This window comes from Eublepharis macularius, chromosome 4 (genome assembly GCF_028583425.1).
Source record: "Eublepharis macularius isolate TG4126 chromosome 4, MPM_Emac_v1.0, whole genome shotgun sequence".
Taxonomy (NCBI): Eukaryota; Metazoa; Chordata; class Lepidosauria; order Squamata; family Eublepharidae; genus Eublepharis; species Eublepharis macularius.
Window position 1 is genome coordinate 17739030 of NC_072793.1, and position 21917 is coordinate 17760946.

General features: G+C 42.1%; 1 protein-coding gene across 2 annotated transcripts in view; it reads left to right on the forward strand.

Annotated features, from left to right (window-relative positions):
• The window catches only part of KCNJ16 (potassium inwardly rectifying channel subfamily J member 16), a 94199-nt gene extending 72603 nt beyond the window's left edge, over nt 1–21596 (forward strand). For both annotated transcript variants that reach the window (XM_054978749.1, XM_054978750.1), the window contains one exon: nt 18968–21596. In XM_054978749.1, the coding sequence (XP_054834724.1) occupies nt 19035–20303 (1269 nt within the window). In that variant the 5' untranslated portion in view covers nt 18968–19034 and the 3' untranslated portion in view covers nt 20304–21596. The remainder of the gene's footprint in view (nt 1–18967) is intronic.
• The last annotated feature ends 321 nt before the right edge of the window (nt 21597–21917 follow it).

The following is a 21917-nucleotide window of genomic DNA, read 5'->3' on the forward strand; positions in this document are numbered from 1 at the left end:
TGTACCTAATATTTTAAAAAGTATCTGAACGTCATGTGCTGGACAATCAACTAAAGTCATTCTCATAAGATGTTTCTAAAATCTTAGAAACAATAATACGTTGGGCATTTCTGCCAGACATTTTGGGGGTAGTAATTCTATAAGGGATTCCGGGGTAAAAGTATGATTTCTGGGTAAAAACCATGATAGCGGCCTCAGATATGAGAGTGGATTTATCAAGACAAAGATAGAGAGAAGTGCCATACATTATTACAGGAAGTTTATCTAGCCCCATACTGTCTACTCTGACTGGCTGTAATAACTTTCCAATCTATCTTGCCTAGACACCTGAGATCTTTTAGCACAAGAGACCAGGGAATAGAACATGGTATTTATATATGTGCATGGGTTTTACTTCCACCGGCCACTCCCACCACTGGAGAACCATTCCTTGTGAGATGGTGATGATTACATATATCCCAAATGTGCTTCCTTTTTATTCTGAATTTTCACATTAAAAAACTGCCTGGCACCATCTCTGCCTCTTTTAGATAGTAGGTTGTCCTGTTTGTTTTGTTTTTATTTTCTATCCTCTCTTTGCTGTCTCTTTTGCGGTTTTTTTTTAAATCTCTGTGCTGTTGTGTTACTGGTTTGTAAGTATTTCTTTTACAAAGTGGGGGGAGGGGGACGGCAGGCTGGATTCAATAGTACTCTGATGCTCAAAAAAGCTTTGAGCCTAACCTTTCTGCCTAGTAGGACTCCCTTCCATTTGTATATGAAATACTTCAGCGTATTGTTTTTATTGTTTGATGATCTTCTATAGACTGATTTTCAGCATATGCTTTGATTTGGTGGTCCAATAAAAATAGTATTTAGGTTCATCCTAAGTAAGTATTGTTATAATTTGATAATATAAGGTAAATTGAATTTTAGGTATTTATATTGTGTAAATTATAGTAAGCTACAATTTTAATGATTGCCTGGACATTTTAAGTTTATATTGTTGCCAAATAATTACGCTTTTAGGACTGATCAATTTTATAAGTAAATTTCTAAAGGTGGTATTTCTTGAAACATGTACCTTTTAAATATTTATTTTAAAATGGTGTGTGTCTCGCTGATGTGCAATCATGTAATTTTGAATTGATTTCAAGAATGTGATGGCCTCTGGCTAGTAAACTTTGTTGTTGTTCTTAGTATTAAGGTTCTGCAAACTTGGGATGGGGGTAGAGGAGCAGCAGCTTAGAGCCAAAACACACGTTAAGAAATACCTAGGTTCAGCATGTGTTCTCTTACCTCAAGGTTTGCCGGGATCTGTAGGCGTCCTGGAAGCGTAAAGTTTAGCATTTACAGAGCAGCAGGGAGGGAAATACAGGCGCCTTTATTTCCCTTCCCCTTTCTGCTGCTCTGTAAATGCTAAACTTGTTCTCTTACCTCAAGGTTTGCCGGGATCTGTAGGCGTCCTGGAAGCTTAAAGTTTAGCATTTACAGAGCAGCAGGGAGGGAAATACAGGCGCCTTTATTTCCCTTCCCCTTTTTGCTGCTCTGTAAATGCTAAACTTGTTCTCTTACCTCAAGGTTTGCCGGGATCTGTAGGCGTCCTGGAAGCTTAAAGTTTAGCATTTACAGAGCAGCAGGGAGGGAAATACAGGCACCTTTATTTCCCTTCCCCTTTCTGCTGCTCTGTAAATGCTAAACTTGTTCTCTTACCTCAAGGTTTGCCGGGATCTGTAGGCGTCCAGGAAGCTTAAAGTTTAGCATTTACAGAGCAGCAGGGAGGGAAATACAGGCGCCTGTATTTCCCTTCCCCTTCCTGCTGCTCTGTAAATGCTAAACTTGTTCTCTTACCTCAAGGTTTGCCGGGATCTGTAGGCGTCCTGGAAGCTTAAAGTTTAGCATTTACAGAGCAGCAGGGAGGGAAATACAGGCGCCTTTATTTCCCTTCCCCTTCCTGCTGCTCTGTAAATGCTAAACTTGTTCTCTTACCTCAAGGTTTGCCGGGATCTGTAGGCGTCCTGGAAGCTTAAAGTTTAGCATTTACAGAGCAGCAGGGAGGGAAATACAAGCGCCTGTATTTCCCTTCCCCTTTCTGCTGCTCTGTAAATGCTAAACTTGTTCTCTTACCTCAAGGTTTGCCGGGATCTGTAGGCCTCCTGGAAGCTTAAAGTTTAGCATTTACAGAGCAGCAGGGAGGGAAATACAGGCGCCTGTATTTCCCTTCCCCTTCCTGCTGCTCTGTAAATGCTAAACTTGTTCTCTTACCTCAAGGTTTGCCGGGATCTGTAGGCGTCCTGGAAGCTTAAAGTTTAGCATTTACAGAGCGCCTGTATTTTAAGCTTTAAGCTTCCAGGACGCCTACAGATCCTTTAAGCTTCCAGGACTTTAAGCTTCCTGGACGCCTACAGATCTTTAAGCTTCCAGGACGCCTACAGATCCCGGCAAACCTTGAGGTAAGAGAACACGTGCTGAACCTAGGTATTTCTTAACGTGTGATTTGGCTCTTAGCTTGCTTTTGGAAAGGAGTCTGTGACCGACAGAAGATAGAAACTATATTTTCATGTCCCTTCTAATGTAGGAGGTCACATCAGGAGAGAACAGGGGTCTCATCTGGATTTGAGGAATGAGATCCAGTAGACTTCTATGGCCTTTCTCTGTTCTTTTGTCAACTCTGTGTCCAAGAACCTCCTCCTTTTCTTTTTTTTTTTTAAATTATAAGATCTGTTTCCAGTTATATGAATTAAATGTCACTGTGAGCTGTTCCAGTGCGAATGACAACACAGTTGCATGACATTCAAGTCCACATAACAGTCTCCTGCTATTTATGTCTGCTTTTCAAATGTTTAACAAACACTTTTATATTGACATATTAAAGCATCATCTTACTTGAGATCCACGTAGTATTCCTCCCCATTCCAGCTCGTTCCAAGCATATTTTTATTTCCAAGCTTATAATATTGTACTTTACTTTGATTTCTTCTTAAAGCAGAATGGGAAAAGGCAACGTTTAAAATTCAGGAGGCACCAAATTTTCTATTCCCAGCCCCCTGATGGCTGAGTGCAAATAATGCAGTGAAGTTACGCTGTGCTGATTAAAGAGGCAAAAAGTTTTATTTGAGGAAGTTACATACTTGATAGTAAAGAGGAGAGAGAGATTCCTTGCTATCTGACTACATCTTGCAGAGAGGGATAAGAAGTGTGGCAGGAGAGAGAAGAAGCAGGATATTGCCCTGTTTAGCCCAACAGGAGACAAGACAAGGGAATGACCCCCAGGAATCAAGAGAGATGCTGCTCTCACTGTCCTAACTAAGTGATCCTTGCTGCCCCCTGCATGGTAGGCTCTTCTTCCTTCTTGCTGCTGCAGTACACCAGACATTGTACTATTGTACTGACATTGCTATTTCCACCCCCCCCCCATCTTCCAACTTCTGTTGTTATTGTCACTTTTATATTTAAAACAGAGGCCTCATTATGGGAGAAAGAGAAAGAAAACTATGCTGTGATTGGCTTCCTAAGATGTATCTAAAGAAACTTGGAAGTCTATTACAACAGTGTTGATATATTAACAGTTACTTCTTTTTGATCAACATGAAACATACAAAACAACAAAGTTTAAGAGCAAACAGTAAAACTAAAGAGCAGGCAATAAATCATTTCATATATCATTCAAAATACAATCCATGCAAAGAACAATTCAGTTCTAAAGTGCCAAACAATATTTTTGGAAATATAAAGTGCTAGTGCCTGTTCAATTAAAACGACCGAGCCTCACAATAATCCAATGAAACGTATGCAATACAATGTGAAATCCAAAGGCAAATACAAATTTCAATACATTCATCAAGAACATGAAGATATTGGCAAAATAGTTTTTAAGGGCATGTCTTCATAAATATTCCAGTTGTAAGAATAGACAGACAATACAGATGAGCCAATGCGCTCATTTAAAACAGCCTTACATGGTATCAGCTGCAGCTGGATGGACATGTGTATTTGAAACACACTGAGATGTGGGAAGAGGTCATGAATCAGTGCATTTACTTTGCATGCAAAAGGTCCCACATTCCGTCCCCGGCATCTCCAGTTAAAAGGATCAGATGTTAGGCGATGAGAAACATCTCTGTTTGAGACTAGAGATGGGCACGAACAGCAATACGAACTAAAAAAAGCCACGAAGAGCCCAATCAGCAGTTCACGAACGAGCTGTTCATGAGGCCCCATTCTAAACAAACAGGTGGTAATTGCAAGCCCCGTTCATTGCTGTGCATTGCTGTTCTTCAAGCCAGTCTGGCACCTGCAATCAATTCCCTTGGCATTTTAGGCAAGGACTGCCTGAACTCTGTCTAGTCACCTGCTGTTGCCCTGGAAACCCCAATCTAAGCCCAATTTAGCTTGAGAGGCAGGTCTTCCTTTCAAGTGTGGAGCTCCAAATTTGTTACAAGGAAGCAAAGAGCAGGGGGGAGGAGAGCTCCCAGCTCTGGTTTTGCAGACAGTGGGGGAGAGAGAGAGTTACTGTTGGCATTTTGAGAGAGAGACAGGAAGAGTGCATTGGAGCTTGAATTTTCTTTGTGTGTGGTGGGATAGGGATCCTCTTCGAGTTCCAGGGCTGCTGCCAGGCTCTGGGCCAAGCTATTATTTATTTCTGGTACCTTTCCTGCTGCCTGCTCAGGTAGGGTTTCTGGGAGTGGTGCGGTAGGGATCTACCCCTTCAAGTTCCAGGGCTGCTGCCAGGCTCTGGGGCCAAGCTTTTATTTATTATTGTTCGTCAAGCCAGACAGTCTGGCACCTGCAATTATTTATTTATTTATTTATTTATTTATATATATATATATATAATTTAAATAATAAATATTATTTATTATTGGTACCTTTCCTGGTGCCTGCTCAGGTCAGGCTTCTGGGAGTGGTGCGGTAGGGATCTTGATCGCTGGAGGAGAGCCTGCTGGCCCCACGAATAACGAACATGTTCATGAACAGGTCATGTTCATCAATGTTCGTTGTTCGTTGTTTGTGGATGGCAACAAACAACAAACACCATGTTCTGGGGGTTTTTTTCTGTTTGTGCCCATGTCTATTTGAGACTCTAGAAAGCTTCTGTAAGTCTGAGTAGAGAGCGCTAACCTTGATGGCCTGAAGGTCTGATTCAATATAAGCCAATTCCATGTGTTTGTGTATGTTCATGTGAGATTCCTGTATTTAAAAAGGAAAACAAGAGTGGAAATTCTGCATGGTATAAAAAACCAAGGAGTAAACCCTCTACTATTACCAGAACGTACACTTATATACATTCTAATATCTTGAATTTACATTTATTTTGGCAAATATATCCTATAGAGCTTTTTAAAAAAATCTAGCATTGCATTTGGGCTTGTTTCTTCATCTTTTTAAATTATGGAAACACTACAAAAGCAAAGAAAGTATGATTAGGTAGCCACCCAGATTCCTTTGAAAAGTAAATGGCACAGGAACCATTTTAGTTTTATGTATCTATGAGCTGAATCCAGTGATGCACGGAAACAAATAGCAACAACAACAACATTCAATTTATGTACCACCCTTCAGGACAAATTAATGCCCACTCAGAACAGTTTACAAAGTATGTTATTACACAACAAAACACCCTGTGAGAAGAGAAGAACACTACTTGTTCTTCTCTGTTCATTGTAAGTAGCATATTACAACTACAATCATGAATCATGACCAATAAAAACACACACACATTATAGAGTAGTTTAAGAGCAGTATTGTCTTATTCTGAAAATAATTGGTAAATTGGGTGGGGTTGAGAGAGCTCTGAGAGAGCTGTGACTAGCCCAAGGTCACCCAGCTGGCTTCAAGCTGAGGAGTGGGGAATTAAACCTGGCTCTCCAGATTAGAGTCCTGCCCCTCTTACCCACTACACCAAACTGTTGATATGTTGATATTTCACACATCCCCTTCCTAACCCTTTCTAAGCTTTTCCCAGAGTCCTTTCTAACTGTAAGAGTTAATTCCCTGGGTTTGCTTGACTTGTGTGGAATAGTAGCTGCTGAAGAGAGGAAGGCGATGAAATCGCCTTCTCCTCCTTCTTCCATCAGTCCAGCTCCCTTGATGTGCCAAGGTCAGTTTCATCTCTGTCCCTCTCCAAACTGGAACCTACTGATTTACAATGGCTATTAATCCATGTAAGTCCCACGAACCCAGGAATCAACTTTCCCATGGTGGGATGAGGTTGCTGCAGGAAGAGGAAGGCTGGAAAGATCTATGGCTATGAATACTTTGATTTGATTCAACCCTTCATGGGCATTGGCTGTTTGCTCCTGTAGCAGATATAATCAGGTCTCCTGCCTCTTCCATCAAAATATTTAGATGCTCGCTCCAGTGCCAGGAACTGACCTTGTACTGTCCATTGGAGCAAACATGATGTAATAGTTTCTGTCTATTCCTGCCTATGACAGACTCATTTTCACTGTGGTCACTGATGTTATCTTATGCATGCGATTATATGCAGTCCTAAAAGCAATTTTACCTATAGGAAGTACAGCCAGGTAACCTAGGGAGCTGCATTGACTATGTGCCAGTGCTGGTAACACAACTGTGCATTATGCTCCTAAGCCATATTGAAACACGTTGTGTATTGTAGGCTGGTTCTCAATGGCTATGATTATCCAGGGAAAAGATCGTGGGGTCAAAGTCATCCAGGGAAAAGAGCTTGGGGTCATTTCGATGGGCTGTGACAGCAAAAGAGGCAAATTATTTGATCAAAACCATCAAGAAGTTTGTGACTAAAATGGCACAGGTTCATTCCACTCTATACATTTATGGTGAGATCGCATGGTATTATATGCAGTGCTGCTCTCACGCAAATGCTATAGACTATCTATGTACACTGTGTGTGTGTGTGTGTGTGTGTGTGTGTGTGTATATATATATTCATTTTCTCTATTGTTTCATTGCTACAGTGTTTATCCATGTTTTTCACTTGGTAAATGCTGTAGTTACTCCTGAATCTATCTTAATTGGTTACAGAGCTTGTGTATTAACTTTTAGACAATTAAAAGCGCAACCCGTGGCTTGGTTATAGGCCTCATTGATATGGTTGCAAGGTCCCTATACCCTCCCGGCAGGAGAGGGAGCGGCCTGGCACTTACCACATGCCAGCAGCATGGTGATCCTTCACACATGTACAGAGCATGTGTGCACTCTGGCGCCTGCGAAACGATGCCACTCTCTGACGTTATATCATTGCGCCGGCCACATGAGTAATCCTGTGCTCCATGCGAGGCTGATTCTGTCATTTGGAGCCAAAATTGACTCCCTTACTATCATCTTCTGTGAGGCCCTGTGATATGAGTATGGTTGCCAGGCCCCGTCAACCTCCCAGCAGCACAAATGTTGTTGGGGAACAACATTTGTTGAAGGAAGAGTCATTTAACTTGGAGGCAGTTTCCTCAGGCTGTAGGAAGGCATCACATTTTGCTACGTGGAGTGGTAAGCTACAGAGAAGTGGTCTCTCTTCAGAATACTAGAATTTGGGGAAGGGGATTACATGGTGAGCCAGATGTATGTGGGCTCCAGCCATGGTGCATGTACTTTTGTGTAAGCTCCTTGAAAACATTACATTACAAGCAAACAATTGTGGGTTGTCCCATGGTCAAAGCTATCATGTTTTTAAGGGTGAGAATGTTATAAATGGTGGGATATTTCCTACTCACAGTCAGACTGTGGAAGACAAAATGGTGGATGGTTCAAGTGATTTTGTTGTTCATGCACAACCAGGGTACCAGCTGTGTTACATATGAGCAGCTGTGTCTATAACAAGAATGTAAATAACTGGAATGCAGTAACCTTTATAGAGCAAGATGGTCAATCAACATAGCACACGGAAACAGTGTACTTCCAGGAAGGAAAATTAAGATTAAGCATGAAGACAAACCTTGTTGATAAGAGAGTTTATGCAAAGCAACAAGTACACAAGGGAAGTTGTGAACATGTAGCACATAGGATAAGCATATGTCAAGGATGTTTTTTCTAGGTAATCAATCTGTACTGTGTTTTTCTAAATCTATGTCTTTCTTAGGGTTTATTTGGCATTTTGAACATTTGTTATTGTGCCGGCTAGTAGTGAAACTTATTTTTTATTAATGTTTTAAAATGCATATATTAGATTTTACATTAATGCATATAAATAGGCAAACACAAACCAACAAATTCAAATTTATATCAGTACTTAATAATGCACAAAGAAAAACAACAGATATACAAATCCTTACCGCAAATATCCATATTCATTCAGTCTTTCCATCACTAATACCATTTGTAAGGTTTTGAATGTGACATTAAAGTGAGAGTTTTGAATATTGGTTACTGTGGGTTTAAATGCAGGCCTCTGAAGTAAGAAGGGGGTGGGGGCTGGATGGGGGAGTGAAACCTGCTGTGACTGCATGGTAGCTGTACCCTGGAGGCAAATTGTGTGGGAATGTCTGGGTCAGCATATACCTGTGAGGATGAGAGGAGCGTCTGTTCTGTTAGGAAAGATCTGTGTGAAAAATAAGTCTTTGTGACTGGATCTGTGAATATACCTTGGCCGTTTTCACACTACTTATCCAATCGCACAAAACTTCCAGAAAGACACGCCTTCCTGGCGCGATTTCCCACGATAACTCCAGTTATCGTCTCCCGTCTCCTTCTCCTATCCAATGACACCCCGTCCGTCCGGGTGTCTCCCTCTTTGTATTTGAGGGCAGGAATGTGCAATAGGCCATCTGATTATGATTTTATGATATGATTTTAATTGTATTTATATAATTATGTATTTTATGAATGTTGTACCCTGTCCTGAGCCCGCTTGCGGGGAGGGCGGACTAAATACCAAGTAAAGTAAAGTAAAGTAAAGAAATCGAGCCAGGAAGGCGCATCGTTCCGGGATTTTCTCGCAATCGGTAAACAGTGTGAAAACAGCCCTTTAAGGTTATATAACTATTTTTGAAACCACCAAGATATTCTGAATCTGGATCTGTGAATATACCTTGGCCGTTTTCACACTACTTATCCAATCGCACAAAACTTCCAGAAAGACACGCCTTCCTGGCGCAATTTCCCACGATAACTCCAGTTATCGTCTCCCATCGCCTTCTCCTATCCAATATTGAATATTGGTTACTGTGGGTTTAAATGCAGGCCTCTGAAGTAAGAAGGGGGTGGGGGCTGGATGGGGGAGTGAAACCTGCTGTGACTGCATGGTAGCTGTACCCTGGAGGCGAACTGTGTGGGCATGTCTGGGTCAGCATATACCTGTGAGGATGAGAAGAGCGTCTGTTCTGTTAGGAAAGATCTGTGTGGAAAATACATATGCTTATCAAAACTGCTTATAAATAAATTCTACCACTAAACGAAAAAGATCCCGTTTTTAACTTCCAGCCACCTGTGTGTGCTGACCGTTCTGTCATACTATATAACAAAGTCTCCCTATCATACCAGTTAAACAGAAGAGATCTAAGTTGAAAGCCATTGGGGACAGTGAAAAGCTTTTGGGAAGCCGCAGCATACACAAACAGAGGCAAAACGCCGCAGGTGGGATTCAAACCCCAAAGGGAAGGCGTACTCGTGGCTTGGGAAAAGTAGAGAACTCCTGAAGCTCCTGAAGTTTCGGGTTTGCCTGAATTTTTTTCCTGCTCTGGGTAAACCCGAAGCAGGAAACCCGAATATTTTGGAGTTGCACACCCCTACTCCTGAAGCTCTGTGTGAGTGGAAATATAGGGAGTGTTGGTTGTGGTCAGGGCCCACCGGAAGTAAAAGTTTGAGTTAATGTAAGGAGAAGCTGCAAATAAAGGTCCAAAGGCAGGTTTAAAAACACATAAATCAACAAATTCAGATTTATATCGGTACTTAATGCACAAACAATAACAGATATACAGATCCTTACTACAAATATCCATATTCAGTTTTTCTATCACTAAGACCATTTGATGTAAAACTGTTTTCCATCCTGCTTATAAATCATACGAGTAAGAGTATTGTGTCAGTGCTTATTTTTAATTAATTTTTATTTCTATCCCTCTTTTCCCTCTAATCAGGAACCAGTGTAGAAAGGTGCACTGCAACAGGAGTTTTTCTAGCTCTGTAATTCGGATTTTATCTTACTAACATTTCAAGCTACTTTCACCCTCCAATATGGATATTTCATGTCTTCATAAGCTCAGCGTGGCTTAAGGAATACCCTAAAACTATTTACTAAGACTGAACGTGGTAAGCAAAAGAATAAAATGAAAGATGAGATTACACGACAGCATATTTACCACCATCTGCCCCAAAACTGGTCTACCTAAATTCCTTCCCAAACAAAACATTTTAGGATCTTTCCTAAAGGACGGGAGAGAAGCCTATGTTCTAAAATTATTATATTAATAGAAAACTATTTGGGGGTATCTACTAAAGCCAAGGAAAGTGAGCAATGCAAATGAGCTCAGATTGCCAACCTCCAGGTGGGGATCTCCAGACAAAAGAGATCAGTTCCTCTGGAGAAAATGGCTGCTTTGGAGGGTGGACGCTATGGCAATGTACCCCAGAGAGGTTCTTTCCCTGCTGGGGGCAGGGGATCCCCTCCACCCCTGGCCCCGCTTACTCGGTGAGGGGGGGAAGGCAGGGGAACATGCCACCTAGGGAGCGCTCCTGAGTGTCACAGCACGCTCCCGTGCTCCACAGTGGGTTGATTTGGGGCCTAAACGGGCTGAATCAGACCCGCTTGGGGCTGAAATTGGCCCGCTATGAAGCTCAGGAGCTGTCCAAGGCATTCCTGACAGCGCTCTCGTGCTCTGCAGCAGGTTGAATTAGGTCTGTTTGGGGCCAAAATTGGCCCACTACAGAGTGCAAGAACACTGCCAGGAGGGCCCTGAAGACTCCTGTGTTTCACAGCAGGCTAATTTGGGCCCCAAACTGGCCCAATTTGGCCCACTGTGGAGCATGGGAGTGCTCTCAGGGGTGGCACGGGGCCCTGAATGATGACATCACTTCCTGGAAGTGACATCATCACGCAGCCTGGGCACATGCGTGCACGCAAAGACATCAGCCAAGGTAAATGCCAGGTCTCCTGCCTCCTGCCCAGAAGGTAAGGGGACCTGATAACCCTATTCCTTCCCTAAACCCTGCTCTCTCCAGTCTCCACCTCCAAAATCTCTAGGTTTTTTCCAGCCCAGAGTTGGTAACCCTAAAATGAGCTAAATACAAAAGTTTGGAAATCTAAGGCCACTTATCTGCAGAAAGAAGTTTCATTTAAATCAAAGGAATTTAACAGCACAGGCCCTAAAGTTTCATTGACCTCAGTGGGATGTAACCAACTCAGCTATACACAAATTTTCCCTTCTAACAGAAGATGAATCGCACCACACACGTGCCTCCCTGAATCACAAGAAAAGCCATGCTGGATCAGACCTATGATCAATTGAGAGCGGAACTACAAGTGACGCCTGACACAGGTTGGACACTTGTCAGCTTCCCTCAAGTTTTGGCGGGAAATGTAGGCAGCTTGGCGGAATGTTGGACAAGTGACCGTTGAAAAGTCCACTGGACAGCAGTCGGAGAGCCAAGCTGCAAGACCAGGATGCCTACATTTCCCATCAAAACTTGAGGGAAGCTGACAAGGGTCCAACCTGTGCCTTTTGTCACTTGTAGTTCCACTCTGAATCCTGCGTTCAGTTACACACAGTGACTAACCAGATGTTTCTAGAAGCTTTACAGGCATGGCATGGAGGGTCATCTTTCCCTGTTGCTGCCTCTCCCACCCCACCCCCCGCACCAAGCACTAGCTTTCAGAGGGTTCCTGGCTGTGAATGTTTGGTAATTCTTGTGGCTGTTGATGGACATATTATCCTTAATTTTTTCTAATCCCCTTTTAAAGCCAAACAAAACCTAGTGCCCATGATCACTACGTCCTTTGAAAGTCAATTCCACAAAGTGAAGAATTTTCTTTTGTCTGTTCTGAATCTCCTGTTAATCAAACCCAAGTTCTAGCATGATGAGAAAGGGAGAAAAACCTCTCTTAATCCACTTTCGTCACCAGTGTACCTCATGTGATCCTTTGGCACCACAGAGTCCTTCATCCAATACAGTCAAAATTGCACTGACAGCCAATGAGAAGAAAGGATTCATATTAAGGTTCTGTCTGTTGAAACGAACGTTTGCCTTCTTTTTTTTCCTTCATAAGAAACAACAATAAAGTAACTGGTGGACAAACCAATTCCCAAACAGCTCAAAATGTTCCACATTTTTTTTAAAACAGAAAGCCTCCCAAAGTTACACAACTTCTTGGAGATTAAAAAACTGAAGCTTTTTCCAAGCCCTTGATGACGGTTAATGGGAAACTCTGACATGACTACCAAACCAAAGCTTGAGTGGAATTCACAGCATGCTTTGGAATATTATAAAGGGAAAGCCCCCAATTTTAAAGCAAAGTCTCAGGTTGTTTTCTTTTTGATTTAAGCAGATTCCCAGAAAGGAATTATTTTGAAACACAGGCTTTCATGTTGTTTTCTTCATATGATATGACTGGACTCTTGAAGCAAGTATCATTTGGTTAACATTCAATCCTGCTAGTTTCCATGATGTCTGTGAAATGGCATCACAATTGGGCTGTGTCAAGGGACTTTTAATGATGCTACTGTCATGGCCAATGCCTTTCAGTTTTCATAACAACACTATGGTTTGGTTGTGCATTTTCTGTCTAGATTCTGAATTCATACTTCCATTGAAGAAATACTCTCACTGGATAATTCCTACGTGATTTTAGAACTGGCATCATCTCCACTTCCAGGGAAGAGATTTATCAAGTGTTTCTGGATTGAGACTTGTTGTATGGACTGATGAACCATTGTGGGTTAATTCACTGTACCTATATGGACTGTTAAATTAATGACTTTCATTACTCGTTTGACTTACTTGTTTGACTGAATTAAATATTGTGTATTAGTATTAATAAGTGGAGTGCTGTTTGCACTAAATATTGTTTGACTGTTTGGAATTATCCTGTGGGGGAGTTGTTACTAGTGGTTACGGCCTTACTCCCTGTGTTTTACCCCTTTCCTTGCGCTTCATACATTCAGATTCGAACAAATTCCCAATCCAGCAGCAGGATTGTAACAGATAAATAGGTATAGACAAGACTTTTTTTTCAGGGGGTACACAGCAATACAGAGTACTGGCACCTCTTTATGGACTACTGGCATTTCTTGGGCATTTGGGACCTTTGCTGAAAGGGGAGAACATAATGAGTACTGGCACTTCGGTTTTTAGGAGAAAAGCATTGGGTATAGATGGAAGGTGAGTAGGGATGTGAGCAACCAGTGGGAGACCAGGAGTAGAGATGGGCATGAACCAAAATATGAACCAAAATTCGTGACGAACCAGGCCGGTTTGTGGTTCACAAACCAGTGGTTCATCAGAGCCCATTTCTGACGAACCGCCACGAACTTTAGGCTGGTTCGTTTGGTTCATTTTTTGGTTCATCACTGCAGACAGCCTAGTGCCGATCAATCAGTTTCCTAGGCAACAGGGTATGGACTTCCTGCAGACCTTCTGCTAACTCAAAAGTGACCTTCTGCTGGCCTGGAAGTGACAATTTGCTGACCTGGATGTGACGTTTTCATGAACCAAATGAACCAGTTCGCAAACCAGGGGTCAGGCTTGTGAAAGTTTGTGGTTCATGAAATTTGACAAACCACATACCGCATGGTTCGTTTTTTCTTCAATTCATGCCCATGTCTAACCAGGAGGCAGTGTCATGGGGGGTGGCCATAAATGATGGCATGATGTCACTTCCAGGAAGAAAACAGATGGCACATGTCTCGAGGAACATTGGAAATTGCTCACAGTATATACATGGTTCTTGCTTTTGCAATGAAAGGGGCATTTCTGAAGTTTGACAAACTGCCTCTGTTTATATATGTCTCAGGCAGGCTGTTCATGGAAAGTCTTAGTGAATTTAAAGACAGAGGGTCATGTTCTCCTGCTCAGTAGCCCTGAAGTCAGTTGCTGGAACGAGAAGCTGGGGCTTGAAGAGCAGCAGACAGAAGGTCTTGTTCAGTTGTCCAGAAAGTCTGTATTGATATACTAGGCCTGAACAATCTAGAAGAATCATATCACTTGCCAGTCAGTGAGGCTGATGTTGTGTATCCTTATTCTATACGGCAACCATTAGACATTGCTAGTCCATTCTGCAGCCCAAGGCTTTAGGATTTTGTGGAGAGGAAAGCTCCTGATCACAGCTTAGGTCTCTTCATTTCCACCAACCACCTCCATAATAAATATTTGTTCTAAGGTCTCCTTTCCATTATATTGCCTGCCCTGCCTTGGAGCCTCCTCCCTTGTAAGGCTTTCCTTCCTTTTTGGAGTCGCTCACACCCACATGACTTTTATTTGTAGTTCTTGCATGAACTCTTGTTTGATCCAGTCAACAAGGGAAAAAAAAAAACAATTATAACCCAAGTATGTTTTTAATGGGTGATCGCTGGCCTTGGGTTGCAGCAAACTTCCTTTTCACACCTCCCATTGTGGAGTACGAGTATTTCCAAAAGCTGTGTCCCAAGAAGTATTTTTGGAAGCGTGAATGTTGTGTTTTTTAACGAAGGCCACATTCTGAGGATACGGCACCATATGTCACATTCATTCTTGTACCGAAAAGGAAAAGGAAAGTATGTTGGGCTTTTAAGTGTTTTGGAAAAGTGTCTTTGCAGGGTTGACATTATTCTTTGAGTGGCTGGGGAATCTTGGTCTTTAAGCATTGCCCAAATGTTATGTACTACACGCCATAGGGATGATCCTTTACAGATTCTACACTTTGAGAAGAAATCAAATGCAACTGCTATGGTTCATCAGCTCTTGAAATGTAAGGTAACGGTCCTAAGCAGGTCAACTCCGGTCTAAGAGCTAAGCTACAAGAATTACTCCAGGACATGCACATGGAGGTAGTCGCAATGTTAGCTGGAAAGCTGAGTTTTAAAAGAGATCAAAAGGCTTTGACCCCACTCTATAGAGCCAGCAAAGATAGCTCCTCAGAGGGTTTGCTAATTTCCTCTTTGCCTCCTACAAGGGGAGGTGAAACTGACAGAGCCTTCGGGAGGCAACGAGGAAATTAACAAACCCTCTGAGCAGCCATCTCCCTGGCTCTGTAGAGAGGCAAAATTGACAAAGCCTTCCAATCTCTTTTAAAACTCAACTTTCCAGCTAACATTGTGACTAGGGTTGCCAGGTCCAGGTTGAAAATTTCCTAGAGATTTGGGGGGCAGAGCCTGAAGAGGGGAGGGACCTCGGTGAGGTATAATTCCATAGAGTTCACCCTTCTTAAAGCAGCCATTTTCTCCAGAACTGGTCTCTGTTGCCTGGAGATCAGTTGTAATTCCGGGAGATATCCAGCCACCCCCTGGAGGTGAACAAACCTAATTGCAAGCCTAACGTTGTGGCCATTTCTAACCCAAGCAAGTGTCTGGTGTGATTCTTAGCCTCTACGCAGCCTGACATAGCACATAAGTGAGAATTTTTATTTATTTATTTCAAATTTGTATTCCACCCTTCCCGCAAGCGGGCTCAGGGTGGATAACAACATATTAAAATACAATTAAAATACAGTTAAAATTCATATTCTTCTTGTATGATTGTTATTTCGGTTTTAAATGAAGTTTTTTCAACTATTATCACCTTGAACCACACGGAAAGATGGGATATGAACATTTTGATAAATAAATTGTGAAATGTATATAAATGTTTGATCATGGTTGAATATACAAGTGTTCATTGGCTGAGCAGATTGGATCCTACATGTCAGGGAAAGATTAAAAAACAGACAGTTTACAATTACAAAATTGTTGTTCCATTCATGGATTTGTGACTTGCTGTTATTCTCAGTCTGTGATTTGATCATGTGATGTTATCTCCAAACAATTTTTCACTCCCACTGTTTCATCATTATAATCATTACAACATTAAATGTTGCAGGATTTTTCCCCCACTATTGGGATCCAGGTCCTGGGGAAAAGATAATGAGGCCAGATTTACAAGTCAGGAAAGCCAGTTTGGTGTAGTGGTTAAGAGTGCAGGACTTTAAGCTGGAGAGCCAGGTTTGATCCCCCACTCCTCCACTTGAAGCCAGCTGGGTGACCTTGGGCTAGTCATGGCTCTCTGGAGCTCTCTCAGCCTCACCCACCTCACAGGGTGTTTTGTTGTGGGGATAATGATAACATACTTTATAAACTGTTCTGAGTGGGTGTTAAGTTGTCCTGAAGGGCAGTATATAAATCAAATATTATTATTATTATTATTTAATGATAAGGCAACCGGCTAATCCTGCACCAATACAGGGTGAGGAGGGTGGGCTGAAAGACTTTCTGAAAATGTGGCTGGGCAGGGTGGAGCAGCCTCCTAAATCCCTTGTCTCCACCCTCCCAGCCAACCCTTGAATGGAAGGGGGGTGCTGTCTCCCTCCTTCCAGGGTGGCAATTAATGGCCCCTGGCTTTAGCAGCACCTCTGTACGCCGGGAAGGGGCCATAGTCTATAAACATTGTCCTGCAACAGAGAGGACCATTTCTGTCTAATCCCTTCACCACACACACATACACACACACACACACACACACAGAGAGAGAGAGAGAGAGAGAGAGAGAAGGGCCTCTCTGAAGACCTAACAGCCTGGGTACATTCATATGGGAGAAGGTAGCCCCCTGGGGCAGATTGTCTGTTTACAAGGGGAAATCCTGGTGAAAGCTTGCTTGTCCTAAGAGGGGCCAGCAAAGAGAGCTAGTTTGGTGTAGTGGTTAAGAGTGGTGGGACTCTAATCTGGAGAACCAGTTTGATTCCCCACTCCTCCACTTGAATCCAGTTGGGTGACCTTGGGCTAGTCACTCTTTGGAGCTCTCGCAACGTCACCCACCTCACAGGGTGTTTTGTTGTGGGGATAATAATGGCATACTTTGTAAACCGCTCTGAGTGGGCATTGTTGTCTTGAAGGGTGGTATATAAATCGAATGTTATTATGTTATTAAGTATCAAAGTAATGACAGGTGTGGAGAAGGCCAGAAAAGAGAAAAGGTAATTAGTTCCTGGGAGGCAGAAAGAAGATAGTGAGGGACCAAATGTATGGTTGTTGTGGATTTTCCGGGCTGTATTGCCGTGGTCTTGGCATTGTAGTTCCTGACGTTTCGCCAGCAGCTGTGACTGGCATCTTTAGAGGTGTAGCACCGAAAGACAGGGATCTCTCAGTGTCAAACTGTGGAGGAGATGTTTGCAGGTGATTTGTATCTACTCAGAAAGGTGGGTTGGGTTGTGTCATCCTGTAAGGGTTTCCCAGGGTGTGGAATGCTAATAGAGTGCTAATGCTTCACTGTATCCTGAGGAGGTTCTTTTGCATATGGATGGGTGCTTGATATGCTAATCTTCTCTGCAGGGCTATTGTGGGTTGTAGAGTCTTTTGTTAGCCTGGTGTTTTTCAGAACTGGAAACCATGCTCTATTCATTCTTAAAGTCTCTTCTTTCCTGTTGAAGTTTTGCTTATGCTTGTGAATTTCAATGGCTTCCCTGTGCAATCTGACAAAGTAGTTGGATGTGTTGTCCAGTATTTTGCTGTCCTGGAATAAGATACTGTGTCCTGTTTGAGTTAGGTTATGTTCAGCCACTGCTGATTTTTCAGGTTGTCCAAGTCTGCAGTGTCTTTCATGTTCTTTTATTCTTGTCTGGATGCTGCGCTGTGGGGTCCCGATGTAAACTTGTCCACAGCTGCAGGGTATGCGGTATATTCCTGCAGAGGTGAGGGGGTCTCTACTGTCTTTTGCTGATCGTAGCATCTGTTGTATTTTTCTGGTGGGTTGGAATGCAGTTTGTAGGTTGTGCTTTTTCATAAACTTTCCCATCTGATCCGTGATTCCTTTGATATATGGCAAAAACACTTTTCCTGTAGGAGACTATTTTTCCTTAGTTGTTTGATTTATCCTGGGTTTAATTGCTCTTCTGATTTCATTTCTGGAGTAGTCATTTGCTTGAAGTGCATGGTTTAAATGATTAATTTCCTCATGGAGAAAGTGCGGCTCACATACCCATCTTGCACGGTCTACTTTGTACTTTGTACTTTGAACTTTGACAAAAGTTGAAAGGAAAGCAAGATCCATTCCCAGCAGAGAATTTGACAGATTTTGGGGGTTTCTAGTCCCTCATGCCAGAGATTTTTAATGGGGAATTCAAAGGCTGAATAGAATCTTTGTAGAATTGTGCATAGAATCACTGAATTATTGCCCTATGTCTGTTTAGAGACAGTGCAACAAATATTTTCAAAATAAAACTGGGATGGGCAGGGAAATTACGAATAAAACACATAAAACCAGTTTCCAATTGAAGCTCACCAAAGGGCCAATCCCAAGCAGGTCTACTCAGACATAAGTACAATGTTATTCAATTGGGCTAACTAACAGCCAAAATAACTTACAGAATAAATACAAGAGAATAAAGTGTTAGAGATGGTTGTTGTGGATTTTCTGGGTTGTATAGCCATGGCCTTGGCATTGTAGTTCCTGATGTTTCGCCAGCAGCTGTGACTGGCATCTTCAGAGGTGTAGCACCAAAAGACAGAGATCTCTCAGTGTCACACCTCTGAAGATGCCAGCCACAGCTGCTGGCGAAATGTCAGGAACTACAATGCCAAGACCACGGCTATACAGCCCGGAAAATCCACAACAACCATCGTTCTCCGGCTGTGAAAGCCTTCGACAATATAAAGTGTTAGAGAACCTGTAGGCAGAGTGTTGGAGTAGAATTGGGGAGATCAAAGTTCAATTTGCCATTCTTCTCTGAAGCTCTTTGGGTCACCTTGGGTCAGGCTTACCTGAGAGGGAGAACAAAGGGAATCATGTATGTCACCTAAGCTCTTTGGAGGAAAAGTGGAGTTTGTAATAAATGATATTTGTGTCTTCCTTCTGCTTAAGTTAGCCTTCTATACAATCCAAAAATCAACCTTATGCCTTTTCATGTTTTCAACAGGTTATAAATGAAGAGAGAGCAAACGTGGTGTCTTCTAAACTAATTCCACATTGCCAATTCAGGAAGCATGGCTGAAGCCAGTGATAACTACAGGCTTATAAACATGGAAGGAAATAAGCTCAGACATTCACAGAGTTACCAAGAGACCTCTTCAGCAGAAATAAAAAGAATGCAAAAACGATTTCTCCAGAAAGATGGAACCTGCAATGTGTACTTCAAACACATCTTTGGGGAGTGGGAGAGCTATGTGACTGATATTTTCACCACCTTAGTGGACATCAAATGGCGCCATATGTTTGTGATCTTCTCTTTGTCTTACATCCTTTCCTGGTTGTTCTTTGGCTTAGTATTTTGGCTGATTGCTCTCCAGCATGGAGACTTATCATCTGATGATGAAATAACCCCTTGTGTTGATAATGTCCACAGTTTTACTGGGGCTTTCTTATTTTCCCTAGAAACCCAAACAACCATCGGCTATGGATCCCGTTGCGTCACCGAAGAATGCTCTGCAGCAATTTTGACAGTTGTCCTACAGTCCGTCTTAAGCTGTATCATTGACACTTTCATCATTGGAGCCGCCTTGGCAAAAATGGCCACGGCCCGAAAGCGAGCTCAGACAATCCGCTTCAGCTACTATGCCACGATAGGTTTAAGAGATGGCAAACTCTGCTTGATGTGGCGTGTCGGTGATTTCAGACCGAATCATATGGTAGAAGGCACAGTGAGAGCCCAGCTCTTGCGATATGTGGAAGACAGAGTAGGGAGGATGACAATGGAATACAAGGACTTGAAACTGTTCAATGACCAGATCATCGTTGCTACTCCAGTGACAATCGTACATGAAATTAACCAGGACAGTCCATTGTATGATCTGGATAGAAAAACTCTGGCTAAAGACAACTTTGAGATTCTGGTTACGTTTGTCTACACTGGAGATTCAACGGGAACCTCACATCAGTCGAGGAGTTCCTATGTACCTCGAGAAATCCTTTGGGGGCACAGATTCAATGATGTCTTGCAGATGAAGAAGAAATACTACAAAGTCAATTGCCTCCAGTTTGAAGAAACCACTGAGGTTTATGCACCCTATTGCAGTGCCAAGCACCTAGACAAGAAGGAGCAAGAATACACAACTTTTGAAAAAGTGAAAGACGGAGAACCTGGAACGTCATCTTCAGGAGTCAGAATCCGATCATTTAGCGCGGATGCTTTCATCGCTCATTCCGAAATGTTGGAAGAGTCAGCCCAAACAACTAAGCAAGCTAATGCAGCGGAGCTACCCTATGAAAAAGCTCTTGTGACTTTACGCAGAATCTCAATGGAATCCCAGATCTAGAAATCCATTGAAATGGCTGCTGCTCATTTTGACAGTTTTCAACGCACAAGTTTGAACTAAGTACTTGACCTGATCCTCAGATCACAAAACGAACAAGAAATTCTTTCACTTCGGTTGGACTTCGCTCTAAGGGCCGTGCTAGACGTGGAGGTGTCCTCACGTCTGCCACAGGCATGCTGCTGCCATTTTAAAGGGATTTTAAAATGCTGCAAAGGCCCGGTCATGATTGGGCTACAGCATGGGAGGCTGAAGAAGTCTTGTTCCCCCCCCCTCCACCTGCTCTGGTAAGTGCTGAAACAGCCGCCCCCTCCCATGAGCCCTCACAGCATTTTAAAAACACTTTAAAATGGTAGCAGCATCCCTGTGATGGACATGAGAATAATATCACATCTAGGGCTGATTCTGCGCACCTTGGATAATGCACTTTCAATGCACTTTATCAGTCGTTTGAGGTGGATTTTTTGTTCCGCACACAAAAAAATCCGTTCCAAATGATCTATAAAGAGGATTGGAAGTGCATTATCCAACGTGTGCGGAATCACTCCAGGTTAGCCCTAACTTGCACTCATTTTCTACAGATATCTTAATATTACTCATCTCTTTTAAAATTGTGCCTACTAGTTAACATTATTTGAAAAACACCTGATCATCAATTGCATCATTGAAGAATGTTTTATTTGATAGGAATGTTGAAGTTGCTTTGCCACTGGATTTAAGTTGAAACTGGCTTCGTCCTATTTAAGCCTATGTTTTAGATACAGCAATATTGTTTCAGGTAAATGTGTTTTGGATCAATTTAAATTGTCTGTGTCCGAGTATTGAATATAGATAATTTAATTTAATTTTAAAAAACACACATTTTCAAAGTAACTTCTTTCTGCATTTCAGCACAGTTAATTTAGGCACCTCTACATCCCAAAATATTTCCAAACTCATTTTAAAAAAAAAGTTGGGTGCATTTTGTGTGTTTTTTTGGTTGGGAGTAGATTGATTGCATTGTTTTGCAGTTTCAAATAAAATACTTTGGGGTAAGTCCCAATCATGAAATAATAATATTATTTCCCCAAAATTTTAAAATGCACCTGTATTTGCCAAAGTGATTCCAATCGCCTGATTTGCTTGCACTTTGTGTTGATTGGTGATTTAATTGCTACATTTGTTGTAATAATGAAAAACCAATCACTGCTCATTCAGAGTAAAATAGTTTTTAAATGCATTTTGCAAGCCTGAGAAAGGATTCGGAGGCAATGCCGTAAAAGCTGGTGTTATATTAAAAACTGATATGTAAAGCCATTTCCTCCTACTATTTTGCATCTCCTTTCAGATGAAATGGGCTTATTTGTTCTTCCCTGCCTGCTTCTCTTCCACAGTTCTGGAATGTCAATCCTTAATATATGGATGAGTCTAGCTGGTCAATGAATCTTGGTTGCCTTTCATTTAACATCTTCAACCTAGCTTTTGGTGATGTTTGTTCTGCCTAAATAAGTTCATGAATCCCTGGCTTGAGGAACAAGAATGTTTGGAGCCCATAAACCATTTCACAACCACACTTTCCCAGGCTCACCAACCTTCTACTACCCACTTATCTCTCATCCACCTCACAACATAAGGAAA